General features: G+C 58.0%; 7 protein-coding genes and 1 non-coding gene across 8 annotated transcripts; 1 reads left to right on the top strand and 7 right to left on the bottom strand.

Annotated features, from left to right (window-relative positions):
• Positions 1-101: 101 nt before the first annotated feature.
• On the bottom strand, positions 102-662 carry P884DRAFT_259524 (uncharacterized protein). The gene has a single exon (XM_069441355.1). The coding sequence runs from the start codon at positions 529-531 to the stop codon at positions 205-207; it is 327 nt and encodes a 108-aa protein (XP_069297493.1). The 5' UTR covers positions 532-662; the 3' UTR covers positions 102-204.
• A 126-nt stretch (positions 663-788) lies between these two features.
• P884DRAFT_277567 (glycoside hydrolase family 76 protein) lies at positions 789-2275 on the bottom strand (the record flags this gene model as incomplete). Its single annotated transcript, XM_069443091.1, has 2 exons — positions 789-2098; positions 2161-2275. The coding sequence occupies 2 exons, from the start codon at positions 2273-2275 to the stop codon at positions 789-791; spliced, it is 1425 nt and encodes a 474-aa protein (XP_069297492.1).
• Positions 2276-3668: 1393 nt separating this feature from the next.
• On the bottom strand, positions 3669-4398 carry P884DRAFT_277566 (uncharacterized protein; the record flags this gene model as incomplete). The annotated part of the gene is made up of 2 exons (XM_069443090.1): positions 3669-3704; positions 3889-4398. The coding sequence occupies 2 exons, from the start codon at positions 4396-4398 to the stop codon at positions 3669-3671; spliced, it is 546 nt and encodes a 181-aa protein (XP_069297491.1).
• An 896-nt stretch (positions 4399-5294) lies between these two features.
• P884DRAFT_277565 (glycoside hydrolase family 93 protein) lies at positions 5295-6371 on the bottom strand (the record flags this gene model as incomplete). The annotated part of the gene is made up of 1 exon (XM_069443089.1): positions 5295-6371. One exon carries the CDS (start codon positions 6369-6371, stop codon positions 5295-5297), a length of 1077 nt encoding a protein of 358 aa, XP_069297490.1.
• A 1609-nt stretch (positions 6372-7980) lies between these two features.
• P884DRAFT_277564 (uncharacterized protein) lies at positions 7981-8889 on the bottom strand (the record flags this gene model as incomplete). Its single annotated transcript, XM_069443088.1, has 3 exons — positions 7981-8196; positions 8275-8751; positions 8812-8889. 3 exons carry the CDS (start codon positions 8887-8889, stop codon positions 7981-7983), a joined length of 771 nt encoding a protein of 256 aa, XP_069297489.1.
• Positions 8890-10591: 1702 nt separating this feature from the next.
• On the bottom strand, positions 10592-14604 carry P884DRAFT_269696 (uncharacterized protein; the record flags this gene model as incomplete). Its single annotated transcript, XM_069442287.1, has 5 exons — positions 10592-11452; positions 11554-13768; positions 13896-13990; positions 14108-14234; positions 14336-14604. The coding sequence occupies 5 exons, from the start codon at positions 14602-14604 to the stop codon at positions 10592-10594; spliced, it is 3567 nt and encodes a 1188-aa protein (XP_069297488.1).
• Positions 14605-17443: 2839 nt separating this feature from the next.
• Positions 17444-17533, bottom strand: P884DRAFT_t83. Its single transcript has one exon. It is a non-coding gene; the product is annotated as a tRNA-Ala (tRNA).
• A 942-nt stretch (positions 17534-18475) lies between these two features.
• P884DRAFT_243243 (diphosphomevalonate decarboxylase) lies at positions 18476-20105 on the top strand. The gene is made up of 2 exons (XM_069440310.1): positions 18476-18623; positions 18796-20105. Exons 1-2 carry the CDS (start codon positions 18562-18564, stop codon positions 19916-19918), a joined length of 1185 nt encoding a protein of 394 aa, XP_069297487.1. The 5' UTR covers positions 18476-18561; the 3' UTR covers positions 19919-20105.
• The last annotated feature ends 51 nt before the right edge of the window (positions 20106-20156 follow it).

Raw genomic sequence — 20156 nt, 5'->3', positions numbered from 1 at the left:
GGGCATCATCAAGAGGGCAGCATCAGGTCATACAGCAGATGTGGTCTGCACGAGTCGTCAAGCTTGCGGCATAGCCTTGCTATCGACTCTGTACAGACCAAGCCGTCACCTCGAGCTCGGGGAGAGCTAACTAAGGAAACCTGCAGCCGGTGTGCAAGGTGCGCCACGTTTGAAGTCAGCATTTATCTCCCAATTGCTGCTGCCCTAGATAAGGATCCTGGTATCCTGACGCGTTGAGCGCTCAGAGGGCGGGCCGGGAACTGCAATACAAGAGCAATCGATGACGGTTCGCACTAAAAAGGTCTTAAAAACCAAAAGGCACAATTTAATTGCCCCTTGAGATAACCGTTCTGGGACACGAAGAGGCACGGTTTGAACTGCAATGCTCCCGTCATCGTGATAGACACCATGCACTATCATATAGTATGATGCACTAGCGAACATGCAGGTTCGTAAAGGTATGTGCGGAGTACGGACTACAGTACATCCATACATACCCGCTCTCTGGAACTGGCTAGGATACCATCTCATATCGCAAACGCCGTTAGTAGGAGGGCCGGAAAAGCAAATGACTGGATGACTGGTCCGAACTATCCAACCCCATCTCCAACGCCGCCCCTGGTGCCCCGCGCAACCAGTGCCACGCAAAGAGCAAATAAAAAGGAAACTACTGCAAGACTAAACGACCATTGCAAAGAAAACAAAGCGCCACATCCCTGAAATATGGACCCGAAAATCGAAGAGTTACGAAACAACGAACTCCCCCCCGACCTCATCTCTTTCTTCCTTTAATCGCCGATGCTCATCCAGCTCCAGGTACCAATGAAACCGCCGAGGATCAACATGGTCAGGATGCCCGCGCCGGCCCGGTCGGCAGTGGTGATGGGCGCGAGCGGCTCCGAAGGGCCGCGGCTGCGGCTGCCGGCGTTGGGATCGCCCCTGCTGATGCCGGTGGCGTTGGTGGCCGGCGGGGGCGCCTCGTCGATGAGCAAGCTGGACACGGCGGCGAGCACGCTCATGGCCTCGCCGGCGCCGCTGGTCTTGTCGACGGCCGGGTCGACAAAGACGCCCTCGGACCAGTAGAAGCCGCAGCGGCGGCCCGTGTCGCCGCCCGTGCACTGCCTCGCGGCCGCCTCGGCCGAGGTCCGCAGCACGGGCAGGATGGTCCCGGCCGTGTCGGGCACCAGCTTGGTCACCACCGCCATCCAGCGGTGGACGTAGCCCTTGAAGGACAGCATGTCGGCGGTGCAGGCGCCCTTGCGGCCCTCGCAGGGCAGCTCGAAGGCGACGCCGTCGGGGAAGAAGTCGCGGAGGATGCCCTCGAGCAGCTTGTCGACGCGCTCCCTCCAGATCTCGCTGCCGTTGGTGTAGTTGTACATGAAGGCGGACCCGTGAAGGAGCAGGGCGGCGTTGTAGCTGAACTGGGCCTTGTTGATGTCGGTGCAGTTGTGCTCGACATGGCCGCCGTCGTAGACCTTCCAGTTCTCGTGGTCGATGTAGCCTACGTCCCAGAGCCACTGGAACGTCTTGCTGGCCCAGTCGGCGTACGTCTGGTTCTCGGTGTAGCGGGCCAGGCGGGCGCCCAGGTTGAAGAAGCAGGCGTTGGCGATGGTGTTCTTGTAGTTGTACCCCGCGTTGGTCGGAGGCACCTGCCAGCGAAGGCCGCCGTTGCACGTTTCGTCGTGGCGGTCGGGCGCTGCTTGGGTGTGGAAGACGGCCTGGGCGAGCGCGAGCCACTGCGGCTTGTCCTCGGGCGGGTTGGGGAACTTATTCTCGGCGGCGAGCATGGCCGACATGCCCCAGAATCCCTGGTCGTCGTTGCCCAGGGAAGCCGTGTGGTTAGGGGGCATGTAGTCGGCGTTGGGCCCGACCTGATGCAGCATGCCCTCTGTGATGACGTGGTTGTAACTCGGGTCGCCGGTCAGGAACCAGTAATCGACGTATGTGCCCATCATGGCCCCTCCTTCCCACCAGTAGTAGTCGCCCTTGTGCTCTGTTGGCGGACCTGGCAAGATGCCCGGAATTTCACCGGACTGATTGCCCTTGTAGAACAGCATCAGGTCGTAGGCGAGAGTTCGCGCGGATTCCCGAATTTCGTCTATGGCCCCGATTAGCTACCTGACAGTCTTGATCCCCTGGGTCGCTCCTCTTAGGATATACCTGGTGTGCCAACCTTGTACCCCTGGCCCTGTGCGACCGGGAGCAAGCTGCTCGTCGCAAGAAGAGCGCTTAGCAGCCATCGCACAAGGCTGTTTGACGGTGGTGATAGCGCCATCCTCCCAAGCTTCGGTCACGACACTCTGATGCGGCAAACCCGGGGGGGGGGTTACCGGCGGGGAAAGAACGATTCGGGGCGAGCAAAGCGGCGGCAAAAATGACTCAAGAAAAAAATATAATCGTACGCTGAAATGCGTAGTTATTGAGCAAGTCGCCCTAGGAATAAGGGCGGGGTATCGAAAGTAAACAAGCGAGTGACGGAGGGGTTCAAACGAGTGTCATGATCGCCAACAGTTTGGGCGACAACGAGCGGAATGTTCTCGAGAGAGTGGGAGAAACCATGGTTTCTGGAGCCCGGTGGACGGCTGGGTGCTGTGTCTCGGGGTCATGACGCGAAAGGGGCGTCCTTGGACTCTTGGTACTCTCGGTAGACGCTTGGCTTTCTGGGCATCGCAGGGCGGTGCAGGACTCGGCAGCGGCTGGGCGATCCACTGCGACAATGCGACTGGCCGGCAGTCGTTCTGGGCGCTCGTCTTGGCGACATCAAGCGTGAAGATGACCCCATGGAAACCCCCCCTTGAATCGTTCGCTGGGAGGTGGTCTGGGCAAAGGGCAGGTGGCCATGGGTTTCAGTTGATTCAGTTGATGACAACCACGATCTGGAGGGCGTGATCGAACGGAATCGGACGCTCACGATAGAACGGTCGATGAGGCTCTCCAGTTACCGCTAGTTTGGTGAGGCTGCGATCGTCAGTGGCCGCACGTTCGATTCCGGCAGTTGGGTCACCGCATGATAGCAACGGACTCGATCGCACCGCCGTTCATCTTGAACGCATTTTTTGGAGTCCTGACCCGAGTTGCAATCCGGGGCAAAAACAACAGATGTCGGGTACGGAGTGCGGGTTACAAACTGATTGGACGGTACAAGCGGTGGGCAATTCCGAGCCCCACCGAACACGGCTCGGAGAAACCGCAGTGCGCACGCAATTGCGGGAGCGGAAGAGTGGAGGGGGGAAAGTTGTCAAACGGGAAGTCTAATCTCTTAGTACCCACCCGCGGCTCTCTCCTCAACACCCAGTAAAAAAAACAGGGATTTAAAACAGAGCGATTCTGTTACGCGAAAGACAAAACACTTTGCCAAATGACTACGGATAGTGTACTGTAAAATTGATTCGCAGCGCTCTTTTCCGGGAACCAGCAGCAACGGGAAGGCTGAACCCCTTTTCGCGTCCACTGACTACAGACAAGTCTTTGTAGAATAATAACTAACCCTGGCAATTGATTTCCTTCACTGGTTGCAATTTGCGCCGAGTTTCCAGCTCGTTAACACCACCTGATACTGAATAAGTGACTTGAGGAGCCATACATCACAGAGATCATTGTGTCTTTGGCTTGATCCGCCTGCCTCTGTTATCTTTTAAGCTTAATCTAACTTCACTAGCCCCTGCTCCTCATTCGTTTGCCGTCTGGCCGTTATAGTAGTGGATCTGCGGACACACCCCCGATATTAGTTGCTGTGGTTTCGCAATAATACAGCAGACCAGCCATCGACAACAGCAGTCATGCGCATCCATAGGAGTCGGCAATCCAAGGATGGAAAGGAAGAGGGGGAAAGGCGAGAAACGAAAGCAAAAAAAAAAAAAAAAAAGGGGGGGATAATGAAGAACTCGCCGTCTGATCAGCGCAACCCTCGGGCGTCTGCCAACCGTAGGCACCCGTGTTGATGAACAGCTCCTGTTTCGCACACACCAGCCACGCCGCCAGGTTCTGCCGGTTGATGCTCGGATCCGACCAGGTCAGGGCGTCGCCCTGCCACGCGAACGTGCCGAACGTGTTCTTGGTCGTGTTGAAGCCCGTCGCCAGCGTGCGCGGCGGGTCCGCCTTGTCGGCCGGCTCCTCCACCCACATGTACAGCGGCGGGTTCGAGACCTTGTTGACGAGCTGCCCGTCCTCGATGTTGAACTGCCCGGCCGTCGTGTGCGACTCGAGGATCGCCACCCCCGGCACGTTGGCCGGTATCGTCTGGAGGTACTTGTGGAAGTTGGGCGCGGCCACCGCGCGGATCCAGTACGCCCCCGGTTGGAGCTCTGTCGGCGTCGGCGTCGAGATGGGGTCGTCGGCTGTGATCACCGCCGACGACAGGGCTGTGCCGAAAAGGGCCGCGATCAAGATGGGTTTCATCATGCCGGTCTCCGAGATCGGGCTAGGACGCGCAGTGGTTTTCCGACACGTCACGACGCTGAATTTGCTTTCTAGGGGAGTGGCCGGCAAGGTAAGTATTTAGGTAGCTTGCTGAGTAGGCTTATGTATGCCCTTTCCCCTCTCCCTCCCCCATCTCCTCACCTGGGGATATATACACATGTATCATTATCCATTCTGGCCCATAGTTAAGTGGGTCGCCCGAAGTGACGCCATACGAGTTCGGAATCCCAAGCCACCGCGCCGGATGAAGAGGGGCGTTGTTAATCTATTCCTATGCCAACTCGATATTCCGGGGTGTCGTGTTCCACGCAGCGCGGGACCCCAGATTCCGTTGTGCGCGGGAGCTGCAGTCTACGCGGATCTCAATTCCGCAACCCCTGCGGATTGGCTAACACCCGGGGTTGGTCAAGGGGATTAAATGCGCGCGGCCAGCACCGGTAGCCGGGTAAATATCCGTCCAGGTGGAGTGGCCACCTTCTCGACTTCTTTCAAGTGCGCCCCGGCTAGTATCGACACATCGACCTCTGAGTTCTGCTCTGATCCCCACGGAACACGATAGGTCATGTGAGGAGTAAAACAGGCCGGTGCAGACAGCATGTCGTTAATGGCTAGGTACGAGAGCCTGGGTGGTTTGCTGACGGAATGTCTGCGCACGGAAAGAAGGCGGGGAGTCATGCCCTGGGCATTGAGGGATAATTAACTTCGGGCATGCGCGGGGAGGAAAAGGGAGGGCGAGAGCCTATAGCCAGCCAGCCCTACTAAAATCTGCTGTCGGCTCCAGATTCCTTCAAAGCAGGTTTCCCAGCATATTTAGATGATCCTGCAGCTGTCATGCCGCACCCTTGCACCACGCGGCGGCGTACTATCAGAAATGGTTAGCTGACTGAGAGTGTTGCAACCTTCAAAATGCGGCCCCTGATGCTCGACGAGCTCTCATAAACCGCCACGGCTGCGTCATCAGCTATGCGCATGATGCCCGGCCAACAGCTCACGGCGTCGCGAACGACTTGAGGCGCGCTCCATTGAAGCGTTCCGTCAGCATTGAAGGTACCGAACACGGCCTTGATTGTCGCTCCGCGTGGCCACCTGGACGGGCCCTCCCCGTCCTCGTCCGTCATGAACACAACAGCGACCGATCCGTCCGCAAATGCCGTGATCTGAGGCGCCCCGGCATTCCGCCCCTCCTTCGCCTGATACACCACGTGCCGGAATCCGAATGTGTTTGCATCGTCGAAAGAGACCATAGCTTCGATCGAGAAGGTGCCCCTGCGGGTGGTCTCCATGACAAGAACCAACGCCGAGTGTCCCCCACAGAGTCTTGCCTCGGCCAGCCCGACCATGCCGTCGCGCAGTGCTTCGCCCGCGCCCGTAACGCGCTGCCTCGCCGACCAGGTCGCACCGTTGTCGGAGCTGCGGACGAGCATGGTGTCCTGGTCGTTCGCGGCCAACTCCTGGGAGAAGAACAGCTGGACCTCCTTGCCGTCGGCGCTCATACGGAGGAAAGGCTCCCACAGACCGAAAGGGGCGGGTTTCTCAAAGGCTTGAGAAAGGTAGGACCACGTCCGGCCGCCGTCGGTGGACTGGCACACGGTGATGCGGAAGTAGGTGTGCACGCCGTTCTGGTCCAAATCGTGGTTGCGAAATGCGGCGAGGACAGTTGGCACGCTCGGCCTGGGTTCTCCACCTGCCGAGGGCCTGGGCGGCACCTCGAGGAGAAAGAGGTTATCGCAGTCGCCGAACGAGCGGGTCACCTCGCCGTGAGGCTGAAACGTTCTGGCTCCATCGGTGCTTCGCATAACTGTAAGAGCGCGCTGACCGCGGGGCAAGAAGCGCGTAAATCCCGCGAGGATAGAGCCGTCCGAGAGGCGGCACAAGCGGGGGTACGTGCCAGGAACCTCATGGACAAAGTGCTCTTCCTGAGCGACGTGTAATCGGCGGATGCTAGAATTCATGTTGGGCTTGCAGTTGATAGGTGGAAGGTGAGGATTAGCTGCTGAATCGAGCGTTTTGAGGATCTGTCGCGTGAGCTCATTGATGCTGCTGCTGGGGCGGATTGAAACGAGGGCGAATGAGAGGATGGCCAGCAAACAGACGCTGACTCGAAGAAATGGACCGCGGGGGCGAGAAAGGTCCCTCGACTCGCCGAGGGCGCTCTTCCGTTGCATTAACAGGGAAAGAGCGCTGGCAATGGAGCAAGGGCCTGCGATCGAGTCTCTTGGTTGGCGGGAAGGTGCGTTTCCATGAGGTCTGACAAAGGAGAGTAATACGCGGCAGGTATGGAGCACAGTGAGAGTGCAACAGTGGCACAGTGGCACAGTGGCGGGAATAAATCATGATAATTACCTTATACGAGCTGTCCAAGTTTCATGTTCCCGTCATTTCCGGAACCGCCAAAAAAAAAAAAAACACGACAATCTCTCGTAGCAATTGTGAAACGAAACAGCTGTTGAACAATGGTGGCAAGCGGAACAAGGCCAGATAGCAAGGGTGCTTGGTGTGTGCAACGGGCTGTCCCTAATTTCTTCCTGGCCTTCAGAGCGCGGTCAGTTTTGAAGCACTGGCCTAGTTATTCTTAGACGGTTACCAATTGCGGAGATTCCCGAATAATTAATACGACTCTGATCTGAGCCCTGTACACTCGACTTCGAAGATTCAGTTGTTGGCATATCGCCCGCCACACACTCGAATGATACGGGTTCTATTCAATGGCAAACCGCCCGGCTTTCATTAAGGTAATTAGTTTATTTTGTCCTGTCTGCCTGTCTGCTGCTAATCGCCATTAATAAGTGCCTTAAAGGGACCGGGTCCATTCCGCCTCGGAGGAGATGCCCCAAGATACGTACGGCTTGATCGACGTAACAAAAGAGCGGGTGGATAGATGGCTACGGGAAGCTTCCCCTCTCGAGGCCAAAGTAACCCCTCTCCGGGATAGGCAAGATGCTGACGCTCCTACCGTCTATGCCCACGGAGCTGACCCTGCTCCCTCGCCAGTCGAGCTGGACGGGGTTGTACGACGGCGAAGAGAAGACACATGTTAAGGTCACGTAGGTAAAGTATTGAGGGAATGGTGCAGGGTTAATCTATAATTAATAATAACAGAACCAGCCCAACAGTCCCCTTGCCGTCACCTTCCTGTCACTTTTGAACTACCGTCGGCACTCAGGGCTAGATTTAGGGGGGGCTTCCTCTCTCGACATGTTCAACGTTACATAAGGCTAACCTTGTTATATAGCTTAATTATCCATTGGAGAACGGTGGGGGTTAATAAGTGATCCCCCGCGTTGATCGGACTGGAGAGCATGCTGTGTGTCCCTTCGCAACAAGAGCTTGTTACCCACCTATCCCGCCAAAATTTCCCGTTACCCCGATCCAGAGAACGCCATCCCAGCAATATTATGCCGTATATTACCGGCGAGCAGCATAAAATTCCTATTTGAATATCGTCAAGACATGCCCAGAGTATGCACGTCTCGGTTTTGATTTTGCGAGCATTAATATCTTCTGGTGGTACTGTTACACTGATAGTTTATACACGTTGAAACCTTTGTAATAATACTGTGCTCATGCCGACTCGGGAACGGCGTACAGGTGCCTCAAGTTGCCGGCTCTGTCGACGGCGCCAAACTTCCTGGCATCGGCGTAGATCCACCAAAAGACGGAGCGCATGATCAGCTTGGCCGGTGCCGGAGCCGACGGCCAGTCCTGCCACATGGCGTTCTCATATTGCAGGTCCATATTGGCGAACGCCCAGACCCCGACAAAGTTGCCCATCTTCTTCTACTCCACGGCGTCAGCTTTCGCCCCGGGTCTTTTGGGTGGGCTGGGCTTGGCTTGTGAAAGCTGGAACTCGCATACCATGGATTTGCCTCCCTCCTCGTCAAGGAGCTTGGGCAATCCGGCCAGCTTGTCGCCGTACGGACGGAGGCTGAGAATGGAGGCGACCTCGTCGGTGAGATGCTGCATCAGCACCGTTCCGAACCTGTCGATTGTGCCCACCACCTTGCTTCCGTCGTACTTGTCCTCGTCAGCGAGCACCGCTCCGGCGTAGGCCTCGAGCTCCTCAACGCCGTCGTGGAATGCCTTGTGCTGGTCGATGTTGGCGTCCATGATGCCCTTGACCCCGGTCATCTCCTCCGCGAAAGGGAAGAAGAACTCCTCCTCGTTGCCGTGGTGGACGTCCAGGAACCCGCACCAGCTCGATACGTAACTGCAAAAGGGCTTTTCGTCCTCCGGCCGGATGTGCGGCGCCTGGAGGTAGATGGAGTTCAGCCCGCGGATGATGACGTTGTGCACAAGGGCCATTTCCGAGGCGACCCTGTCGAACATGTCTGGCTGGGAGACATGTAAGTTCCGAGCATACCTAGACAAAAGACCAAAGGGATGAGGTTATACTTCTTCGTTCCTGCTCCTGGCGAGGAAGCCGGGAGTCGGAATGAGCGCGAAGGGATGATCTGCGTAAACCGGGGCCATGTTGATGTTTCCAGTAACGAGAGTAATGAATTATCTCGGGTATGGATGTTTGTAGGAATGGATGCCGGTGCTTAAGGAGTCAAAGCAACCGACACGACGACAATTCTTGAAGCTCGTCGTGGGCGAACATGAGGTTGCACCTGCCAAAATATGTCCCTGATCCAACATAGAATATGGCCGTTGTTGGCCCCCCAATGCCATAAGAATAGCCAGGTCTAACTGGGAGTGGTATGATTGTGCCTCTCTGCCTGCCTTATTCCCGGAGCACTACGGATACGGAGTAGGCCTAGATCGAAGCTCCTCCCCCGGTCAAGCCCCCATTTTTATGAAGGAGGTTACCTAGGTAGTGGTAACACGCAAGCGCGAGGCGGTGGTCTCTCGCCACTGATATGCGGGCTGCCAGGGATGAGCCACGACAGCTGTAAGTTTATGATTACTTGGCGTAAGCAATCCTTCGGGCTTGCCCTCACCGACAACAGCGCCTCTCGGCACTAGAGCGACAGACAAGCAGTCGGGATGGGACTCGTGTAGTTCGCTTTGGTCTGATGATGTCAGCATTAAGCCGCCAAAGTTCCCACCCTGTGGGATGCGGAAAATAACGATCTTCGTATATCTGCTCTGGAGGTCGCTGGAGGAAGAGGAAGAGGCTGACCAGGGCCGCCCTGCAGGGAAGATGTGGGTGCCTAAACCCTGGTGGGGCCGGTTCCCTAGTGGGGCCCGGTCCACCACACACCCTACTAACGTTAGTATCGCGCCTGGCGTAATAGGTTGGGCGCCTGGTATGGTCACAAGTGCTGCTAAGGTTAGGGTTTCTAGGCAACTGTAGAGGCAAAGATGGGGTAGGGGTGTGGAGGAAATGGGCTGGTTAGGGAGTAGTCCTAATCGGAGGATGGAAATGAATTAACTACCTAACGACTGGGTTTTCGTCTAAGCCTTGCCTAAAGCATCGCTACGGTTTTCCCTGGTCACCAAAAATATACCTATGCCTTGCCGTCGTCGTAGGCACGTCTAAGACCCGCTTAGAGGGCAGCCAATAGACGAAAAACCATCTACCACCACCACTACTCCGTACCTTAATTGATTCTCGCTTGCCGAATCCGGGGCATTGATGATTCCAAAGGATCCCTCCCCACTGGGAAAGCAATAGTTGGCCTGTCTTTGGAATGGCCGTACTGTACCAGGTCTCTTTACACTACGGTTTCAATGGGCTCCAGAGGGAAACAAACCCCGAGCTTTAAAACAAAACATTGTAGCATACTAGTACGCACTAGCTATCCTGAAGTAAGACCATGATAATAATATGTTAAAAGGAGCGTGAGAACGGAAATCGGAAGATCAGTCTGAAGGAGTGCCTGAATCAAGCACACCGCGAAGCCAAAAACAGAGCAATGTCCCTCACAAGATGGTGAAGGTACCTAGGTAGGTACATGTACCTAGTGAGCAACCATACCTTGACCATCGCCCCTACGAGAGTCACCGCCACGACCGATAATTAAACGAGCGACCAGATCATCAATCTTGTGCTATCTTTGCCTTTTTTGGTCCCCTTTTTTTTTCCATCTCTCTTTTCTTGTTCTCGCCAGTTTGTTTTCCCCATCGTTCTACCACTTAATTAAAAGCTGTCGTGTGTGGAAGGCTTTGGCATGTAAGGTACCTGCAGGCAGGTACCTAATTATGCCTTGCGAAGTGGAGGATAATTACCTTAGACTTCGCCCACCGTGCGCGACGCCGGGGAAGAAGCCGCGGCGGCGGCGGTTCCCAGGCGGAAGCGCCTCTTGACGGCCTTCCAAGACTCGACGATTGCCGTGTAGACGACGACGCAGGCGGCGACGACGCCCCACTCCCAGGTGATGGCGTCGTGCTTGAAGACGATGCGGTTGACGGCGGGCAGGTAGATGACGGGGAAGGCGATGACGAAGCCGGCGGTGACGGCGCCGAACAAGAACTTGTTGCGCCAGACGGTCCGCAGGACCGAGGCGGGGCCCGCGCCCGAGAGGCGCCGCCGCCGCCCATGCCGCCCGTTGTTGTTGTACTCCTCCTCCTCCTCCTCCTCCTTCGGGTACATGGCGAAGAGCGAGCGGGTAAAGTGCTTGGCCTCCCAGGCCGTCACCAGCAGGAGGAGGGTCAGGGTGGCGAAGGTGGTGGCGCGGGCGCGGAAGGCGACGCGGCAGACGTCCGAGTAGGCCTCGTTGCAGTCGCGGCCCAGGGCGCTTCCCGCGCCCCCTTCCCCTCGGCTGCCGGGGGGCCCGCCGCCGTAGGCGACCGAGGCGAAGGCGGCGAGGCAGAGGCCGCCCATGGCGGTGCCGTAGACGAACTTGTCGGTTATGAGCTCGCGCGTGAAGACGCCGACCGAGAGGTCGTGGGGCGGGCGCTGCATGATGTCGGGCTGGGCCTCCTCGATGCCGAGCCCGAGGGCGAGGAAGGACGAGGTGACGAGGTTGGCCCAGAGGATCTCGAGCGGCGAGAGCGGGAAGACGGAGACGCCGTCCTCGTCCTTGAAGGCCAGGCCGATGAGGAGGAGGAAGACCTGGGCAATGTTGGAGACGAGGAGATGGAGCAGGAACTGTTGTCATGGGGACACACAGACGAGAGGGAAATGTGCGCATGGTTAGCCTCTCCGTTTGGGTTGGTTGGTATAGCAGTTGCTAGCAGTAGGGGCATTACCTTTTGGATATTGTCAAACAGGCGCCTCCCCTCCTCGATGGCGGTGACGATGGAGGCAAAGTTGTCGTCGGTCAGGACCATGTCGGCGGCCTCCTTGGCCACGTCGCTCCCGTTAAGGCCCATGGCGATGCCGACGTCCGACTTCTTGAGGGCGGGCGAGTCGTTCACGCCGTCTCCGGTCATGACGCAGAAGGCCCCCCTCCGGTGCATGGCTTCCACCATGCGGACCTTGGTCGCCGGGCTGCAGCGCGCCAGGACCAGGGGCAGACGCTCCATCTGGTCGATCTGGGCGTCGCTAAGGCCGTCGAAGGCGCTGGCCACCATGATGGTGGTGTCCCTGTTGTTGTTGTTGTTGTTGTTGTTGTTGTTGTTGTTGTCGTCGTTGTTGTCGTCGTTGTTGTTGTCGTCGTTGTTGTTGTCGTCGTTGTTGTTGTCGTCGTTGTTGTTGTTATTGTTGTCGTCGTCGTCGTAGTCGTAGTCGTTGCTGCCGTGGTGGTTGGCTGCTCGGCTCAGGATGCCAATCTCGTACGCGATCGCCGTCGCCGTCTTGACGTGGTCGCCCGTCAGCATGTGGACAGTGATGCCGGCACGCTGGCACCGCTGCACGGCCGCGGCCGACTCGACGCGCGGGGGATCGTAGAGGCCCACCAGGCCGAGGAAGGTGAGGTCCTTCTCGACGGCCGAGCGCAGGTCTTCCGTGCTGGTGTCGTGACCTGCCGGCAGCGCCCGCGCCCCTCCCTCCTGTACGACCGCCTTCTCGGCGTCGTCGTCGACACCAGTCAGAGGGCTCGGCGGGTTGGTCGTCGTCGACGCGAAGAGGCCCGGGTCGACGGACCGCTTGGCAACGCAGAGGACGCGGAGGCCCTCGGCGGCCAGCGACTCGGCCTTGGCCACGACCGCCGTCTTCCGCTCGTCCGAGAGGTCCATCAGGGGAAGCAGGGCCTCGAGGGCGCCCTTGGTGTAGGCTGAGGCGCCGCCGTCGCCGGCCTCGTCGGCGTAGACTACCGTCATCCGCTTGCACGACGAGTCGAAGGGAAACTCGGCCAGGAGCTGGCGGCCGCCACCCCCGCTGTCCGAGCGCACCAGCTCGGGCTTACCCATACCGAACCGCATGGCCAGGACCTGGAGGGCGATCTCGGTGGGCTCGCCGACGGCGGCGTAGGCACCAGCACCACCACCGGGGGCGGCGGGAGCGGCAGCCTGGGTGGTGGTGACGCTCGAGTTGTTGCACAGGGCGACCGTCTCGAGCAAGGCCCTCAGCCGGGCCGCCTTCTTCTCGGCGGACGGGGACAGGACGGGGCTGTACTCGTCTTCCCCCACGCGCACGTTTCCGCTGGTGGGGTCGAAGGGGTGGGTGGTGTCGCGGACCGACACCTCGGTGCCGTCCTCGAGCCAGACGCGCTTGGCGACCATGCGGCCCTGGGTGAGCGTGCCGGTCTTGTCGGAGCAGATGTTGGTCACGCCGCCGACGGCCTCGAGGGCGGCGAGCTTGCGGATGACGACGTTGCCCTTGGCCATGGCGCGGGTGCCGAGCGCGGTGGCGATGGTGAGGACGGCGATGAGCGACTCGGGGATGACGGCGACGGCCACGCAGATGCCGTAGATGAGCACCTCGCTCGTGACGCGCCACCGGCTGACCGAGAAGACGATGATGGCCAGGGCGATGGCCAGGGCGAAGAGCAGGAGCGCAAACTTGCTCAGGGCGACCTGCATCGGAGTGCCGTCGAGGCCGAGCAGGACGCGGAGGCCGCTCCAGAATCTGGCCCAGGCCCTGCCGGCGACGCTCAGACGCTGTTGCCCGTCGCTCTGGGGGTTCCTCTTGAGGAGGGCGGCGATCTTGCCGACCTCGGTGGCCATACCGGTGGCGACGACGACGCCGGTGGCGCGGCCGCGCGAGACGGTGCTGCCCGAGTACGCCATGTTGATGCGGTCGCCCAGGGGCACGTCGCGGTCCTTGAGGACCATCTCGGCATGCTTGCTCACGGGCACCGATTCGCCGGTGAGCAGGGCCTCGTCGGTGGACAGGTTGATGCTGTGGACGAGCCGGAGGTCGGCGGGGACAATGTCACCCACCCCGAGCCTGACCAGGTCGCCCGGTACCAGGGCCTCGGCCTTGATGGTATCCGCCTGGCCGCCGCGGATCACCTTGCACGTCGGGGCAGACAGCGCATAGAGCGCCTGGATGGTCTGCTCGGCGCGGAAGTCCTGGATGAACCTGACCAAACAATGAGAAGGACTGGCCTGGGCGCCGCAAAAGAGAGAGGGGGAGGGGGGGAGGGGGGAAAGCGGAGAGAATGAGGAAAAGAAAAAGGGGGGAGGGAAAGGGGTGGGTTTGTTCTCACCCAACCACGACGTTGAGCAGAATGACGGCGGCAATGACGCCGCCTTCAATGTGGTCCGCAATCGCGAAGGAGAGGACCATGGTGATGACGAGGACCTGTGCAGAGACTTAAGTTAGTAAGACATGTCTTTTCTCCATTCCTTCCCCGCGCGGCAGCCACAGAGACAAAGAAAAAAAGGGGAGGGGGGTTGTGGGGGAGGGGGAGGCGCTTACGAGAGTCAGGCTGTTAGAGACCTGCCTCAAGAGAATCGTCCACACAGATAGCCCTTTAGCTCCCTCAACCTTGTTAGGGCCATGGTGCTGTAGGCGACGAGCCGCCTCGGAGCCGTCGATTCCATTGCTGCGAGCGTGAGCTGGGGGGGGTCCCGCATATCAAAGGCAGCGAAGGGAAGGGAGAAAAAAAAAAAAAGAGGAGGAAGAAGGGGCAACGAAGAGGCTCACTCAATGTTTGTCTCGAGCAACACGCAAACGTCAGGCACAGTGAGGGTGTGGGCACACTCGGGGATCAAGACGCGCGCCGTGTCAACGGTGCTGGTGATGGAGCCGCGGTCAACAGTGGCATCGGCATCGGCATCGGCATCAGTGGCATCGCCGTCTGATCTAACGGTCCCGGCCAGAGTGGGAGATGCAGTGCAGGTTACGGAATTCTTGAGGCCACATATAGGAGGCTCCGTCTGCCCCTCGACGTCCAGCTCGTTCTCTGTCCCCATTCAATATCTTCACGATTCAAAGTAACGTCGCCGTTGTAATCCCAGCGAGGTTGACGCAGGGGACAAATCAAGTCAGGAAAGAAGAAGGAAAAGAAAAAAGGGAAACGATAAGAGGGGAAGGAGGAAGGAAACCAAACGGGGTTCCAGAAGCCGGAGAGACGAACCGGGGTGGTTTTAATCAGAAACCCCTGCCGCTGCTGGCGCCGCTGGGCGTCCGATCGCCGACCGCCGCCTGCCCGCCACATCCCACCCGGGTTGCCCGGATTGGACGACAGGTGGACGGACCCGGAGCCTGGTGCTGGGACGGATGACGCCCTGGTCTGTGGGCATTGCGTTCTGGCAATGGGCGGACTGGGGTGGGTACTGTACGTCGGCCAAGTCGGCCAAGGGGCGGAGAGCAGGCGCTCCAGCGACTAACGGGCGCCGCCAAGCCGCTCAAACAAGCAGCGCCCGGAAAGCCCCAGGGAGCCGGCACCCAGGAAGGCATGCGCAACCAGCCCTCCCCCCCACTCGCCACTAGTCACGCCCCTTGAGCGGCCCACGCCGAGCATCCCACCCCCGCAGCGCGGAGAGCTCCCAGTGGCTGGACTGCTTCCAACGCTTCCGCTCTTCTCGTACTTGATCACCTGCGCTCTTGCTTGTCTCATCAATCAATAGATCCGCTAGTCTATCCGTACATACATACGTGTAATTACTGTAGGTACTCTATTATTCCAACTACCGGCACCTGACTGGCCTCAGCAAGGTTGCGCAATAATGGAACCCCTCCCAATTCTTGTCCCGAGTACTGACCCGCACCATTTCCATCCATCTATTCCGGATGCCGTATCTCGTCACCTCTGCACCTCTGCACCTCTGCGGGGCTGTCGAACCCGTTGGAAACCCACGTCAAGCGGCCAACAGATCTCGGGCCTTGTTCCTTGTCAGAATACCCATACTTAAGGTGCAATTGCTGGCGGGCAATTGCGGCGTCGCTTTTGCTTTCGACATTCCTCGAGTGCGGGCTACGCAGCACATAGGTATCGCATCGTTCAGATATAGCTACGGACGGAGAGGGAACTTCCATGATGTGTGCGAAATCCTTTCTGCTGGTACTCCGTAGTGACAGAGACCACTCCCGGTGTCCTCTTCCCTCCCTATCACGTTCCCGTCATCCTGCAGCTCATCCCACGCGTCCGTGGCACAACGGTTGCCGATAACCCGATGCATCCCGTGGTCCGATTCAAACACAGCGGCAGCGGAAAGCAAACATTCCAACTTGGAGCTTACCTCTGCCAGAGGATTCTCCTAGTCGACCCTACCGGACTGGTATCTAGTACTCTGCCCGAAATGCCGTTCATCCACTGCACTGCTCGCTTCGAGAACAACGCAGGTCCTCTCATCCTCCCGCCAAGGTCCCAGCCACCGCAGACCGATCCCCGGTGTATATAGGTTCGTGCGGAGTACATATGTCAATACAATGTGCACACACATACCTACGGCTTGCGCTGATTCGTACATTCCAAAGTGTGATGTTAAATCTGTGCTACAGGCTCGAGCTAACATGGCCCACCTCTTGTGTGGAATGCTTCGTAACTGTCTTTGGAGTTTCGGTGCCTTTTTCGGTCTCGGCGGTATGCAATTCGGATGGTAATTATTTAAACACGCGAGCTGTCCGACCTGCTGATCCATCAAGGAACCCCCGTTGGATGCTAAAGGGAGAGAAGAAGCAGGAAGACTAACTCTCACCCAGATCCCTTGTCAATGCAACAGATAGACCGGGGGACATCACACAGTGATCTGCTTAGAGACAGCCGAATCTCGGAATAATTTTTCTTTTTTTTCTTTTCTCCAGTCCAGTGACCACTTCATTTCCGTACATACACCGGATGCTTTGGGTGATCATAGCGTCACATGGCTGCCAGACATTCCGAACCCCCATGCTCCGTGAGCCCAAGAAGGAAGCCACATACTTCCACAGAACACCGTTTCAGGAAAGAGCGAAACAATACAGTACACGTGCGCTCTTTTAAATACTTCGTGTCAAGCACATAATCACCTTGTGTTGTGAAAGCTTCCTCGGTCTCGTCCCTCGTTCATATTGATCTGCTTTTCCATAGGTACCGAATAGGTGGAGGACTAGGCCAACCCGTCGTATGGAAGTGGATAAAAATTGATAAAGAAAGGGAGTAATTACCAACTTGACTCCAGCAGGGCTGAACGAACTTCCATCTTATTAAATGAAGCAATCCTCTCGAGAAGTCTATCTAGCAACTAACTAATTCCTCCATCCCTACCCTCGATCATCTATTAACCTGTGAGTCTTATTATCGGTTGGTCTGCCGCATTCAATCACGCACCCAGATTCAATTCCTGGAGTTCGAGGACTCTCATTGTAGTGTTAATTACTTGCTCCTTTGCTAGACGTGCCCTCGTTATTGACTACCACCTAGGCTGGATCTCAATATAAATGTACATCCAGCGTAGGGGCTCTGAAAAACGTCCTCACCGAAACATCACATTATCAATTTCTCGCTTTTTTCCAAGCGCGTGCTTGAACTTTCTAAGCTCATTCAAGCTCCGGGTGATCTATCCTGCTCTCTCTTGGCTGTCGTCCACTTTGAGACAACCAATTGGTTCACTCTTAATCCGGTCAACTTCAGGAGAGCCCCTGAGCTATCTTCCAACGAGCGTCGTTCATGATTCACAATAGTCTGGCCTAAGTAGAGGTTTGGTTTGGTTCTTCCCGACTGGGACTAACATGCTCACAAAGGTGGAGAGGTACCCACTGCCAAAAAGAAGTGACTCTCCACCAAAACGAAAATCTCACGGATCACTCCATGATCTTCAAGGTCAGCTTTGGACGAGCTGGGAATCGAACCCAGGACCTTTCGCATACACTAGGATATGGTATGCTAAGCGAACGCTCTACCAACTGAGCCACACGCCCTTGATGTCCGTTAGCTTCCGTATTGCGGTCCATGGTCACGGAGTCGGGAAGCGGAGACCTCGCTGTGTTGATCAGACCGCGCCGAAGGGGCTCCAAGATGCTTCGGAGAAGAAAGATCAGTAGGGTGGCTGACCTTTATACCGCGGTATCAGTTGACGCCTTGGCAGGCCAGCACCATAGGATTGCGGTCCTCGCGCCGGGCTCCGGAGCTCTGTTGCCTCCTACAGAGTGTGCCGAGATCAAAGAGCAACGAAACGCCCTCTACCATTGGAGGTGTGGTACATGTTACAGAACGGCCCGGATCTCTAGGAGCTGCGAAGCATGTTGTTGACCCGAGGAACGGATCGAAGATGGGCCTCGAAACGGGGAACAACGGAAGGCAGGAATCTTCTGCCCAGAAGCGCGGACCAACCTCGTTTGCGCAGAAGAGAAAGGACCAGGAAAGGAAGCCTTTTTGACGTGGAAGGGGATAGAAACGGGCCTGGATGAGTGTGTGTCATTGGTCAGAGTTGGCTTATGGTTTTGAGCAGACTGTAAGAAGCGATAACAGGTTGCTAACAGAACAGAGAGACGGAAACAAGCCATTGGCCCAGAACGGCAACAGGGCTTGCTTGCGAAGGGAAGGAAGCAACTTACCTTGCGACAGGAAAAGGTGGAGACGAGGCGGGGATTTTTACCTTGAGGTTTTAATCACAGGGCCTATGACAGAGCAGCGCGGGACAATATGGATACATTAGTCGCAAGATGCTGAATCAAGTCCAGGTTAAGGTACCTCCCGTGTTACTGTGCGTTAGGGGCGGGACGGGAGGCTCAATTGGCCCTGCAGATCTGCCCCGCGCTAGCTGTTTTCAGCCGACTCTTGGCAGCAAGCTTTCAGTTACCCCGCCAAAATGGGGCATTAAGGAGGAAACCCGAACCTAAAGGTAGGGAGCGTTGGGCTGTTGACCGCCTCGTCCGCTCCAGTGCTCAGCTCCGTCAACGCCTTGCACTCGACAAACCCAGAGCGCCTCTGTTTCTTTTCCGCAGCCATGGCAGAGAGGAGGATATACCGCGCCACCACGACGGCGCCAGTCAACATCGCCGTGGTCAAGTACGTCAGAGCGCCGCCCCCCCCTCCCCCTCCTCCCCCCCTTTTTTTTTTTTTTTTCTGGGTCTGGGCTTCCTCTTCATTTTTGGCATCGGGGCCACCCGCGACTCGATGGGGAGAAGGTCGCTATCGCTGACCGCTAAGCCAACCGCTAACCACAACCACCCGACCGCAGATACTGGGGCAAGCGCGATCCCAAGCTCAATCTGCCCACTAATAGCTCGCTCTCGGTGACGCTGTCGCAGGCCGACCTCCGCACTCTGACCACGGCATCGTGCTCCGCCTCGTACCCGGCCGAAGAAGGCGACTCGCTGGTCCTCAATGGCCAGCCGTCCGATGTATCGGGCGCCCGCACGCAGGCCTGCTTCCGCGAGCTGCGCGCCCGCCGGGCCGCCCTCGAAGCCGCCGACCCATCCCTGCCCAAGCTCTCGACCATGCCGCTCCGCCTCGTGTCCGAGAACAACTTCCCGACCGCCGCCGGCCTGGCGTCGTCGGCCGCCGGCTTTGCCGCCCTGGTGCGCGCCATCGCCGACCTGTACGAGCTGCCCGCCTCGCCGTCCGAGCTGAGCCTGATCGCCCGCCAGGGCTCCGGGTCGGCCTGCCGCAGCCTCTTTGGCGGCTACGTGGCCTGGCGCATGGGCGAGGCGGCCGACGGCAGCGATTCGGCCGCCGAACAGGTCGCCGAGGCGTCGCACTGGCCCGACATGCGCGCCCTCATCCTCGTCGTCTCGGCCGCCAAGAAGGGCGTCAGTTCGACCTCGGGCATGCAGCAGACCGTCGCCACCTCGGGCCTCTTCCGCGAGCGCATCGCCAAGGTGGTGCCCCAGAACATGGCGGCTATGGAGAAGGCCATCCGGGAACGCGACTTTGCCTCGTTCGCCGAGGTCACCATGCGCGACTCCAACTCGTTCCACGCCACCTGCGCCGATACCTACCCCCCGATCTTCTACATGAACGACGTCTCGCGGGCCGCCATCCGGGCGGTGGAGCAGATCAACGCCGCCGCCGGGAGGACGGTGGCCGCGTACACCTTCGATGCCGGGCCCAACGCCGTCATCTACTACCTGGAAAAGGACACCGAGGCCGTGGTCGGCACTCTCTACCACGTCCTCGGGGGCGACATTAGCGGCTGGAAGGACGCGGTGGTCAAGGAGCTGAAGCCGAGCCTGTCATTGGACGAAGGCGTTGCTGGTATCCTGAAGAGCGGTGTGAGCCGGGTGATCATGACGGGTGTCGGGGAAGGCCCCACCAAGACCGACGAGCATCTGATCGCCGAGGATGGTAGTCGGATCCGATGATCTCGGCCTCCTTTTTACCGGGATCTGTGTAGGTCGTCTGTTCGCCGCGCTGCTAGGGCAAATCCTTGGCGATCACTCCTAGACTGTCGAATCTATTTGCTGAGCGATCATTTGCTTTTTTTTTCCCTTGATGAAGATGCTGAGATGTTCGTTGTTCGTCTTTGAAGAGATCGCCGTATTCCTCGTTTCGGCCGTTTTGAATTACGTACCAGTGTCCGAAAAGTCTCAGTGCGGAGTA

This window comes from Thermothelomyces heterothallicus, assembly GCF_042370625.1.
Source record: "Thermothelomyces heterothallicus CBS 202.75 unplaced genomic scaffold P884_scaffold_11, whole genome shotgun sequence".
Classification (NCBI taxonomy): Eukaryota; Fungi; Ascomycota; class Sordariomycetes; order Sordariales; family Chaetomiaceae; genus Thermothelomyces; species Thermothelomyces heterothallicus.
The sequence above is the reverse complement of the archived record's forward strand: the minus strand, read 5'-3'. Positions and strand labels throughout refer to the sequence as shown.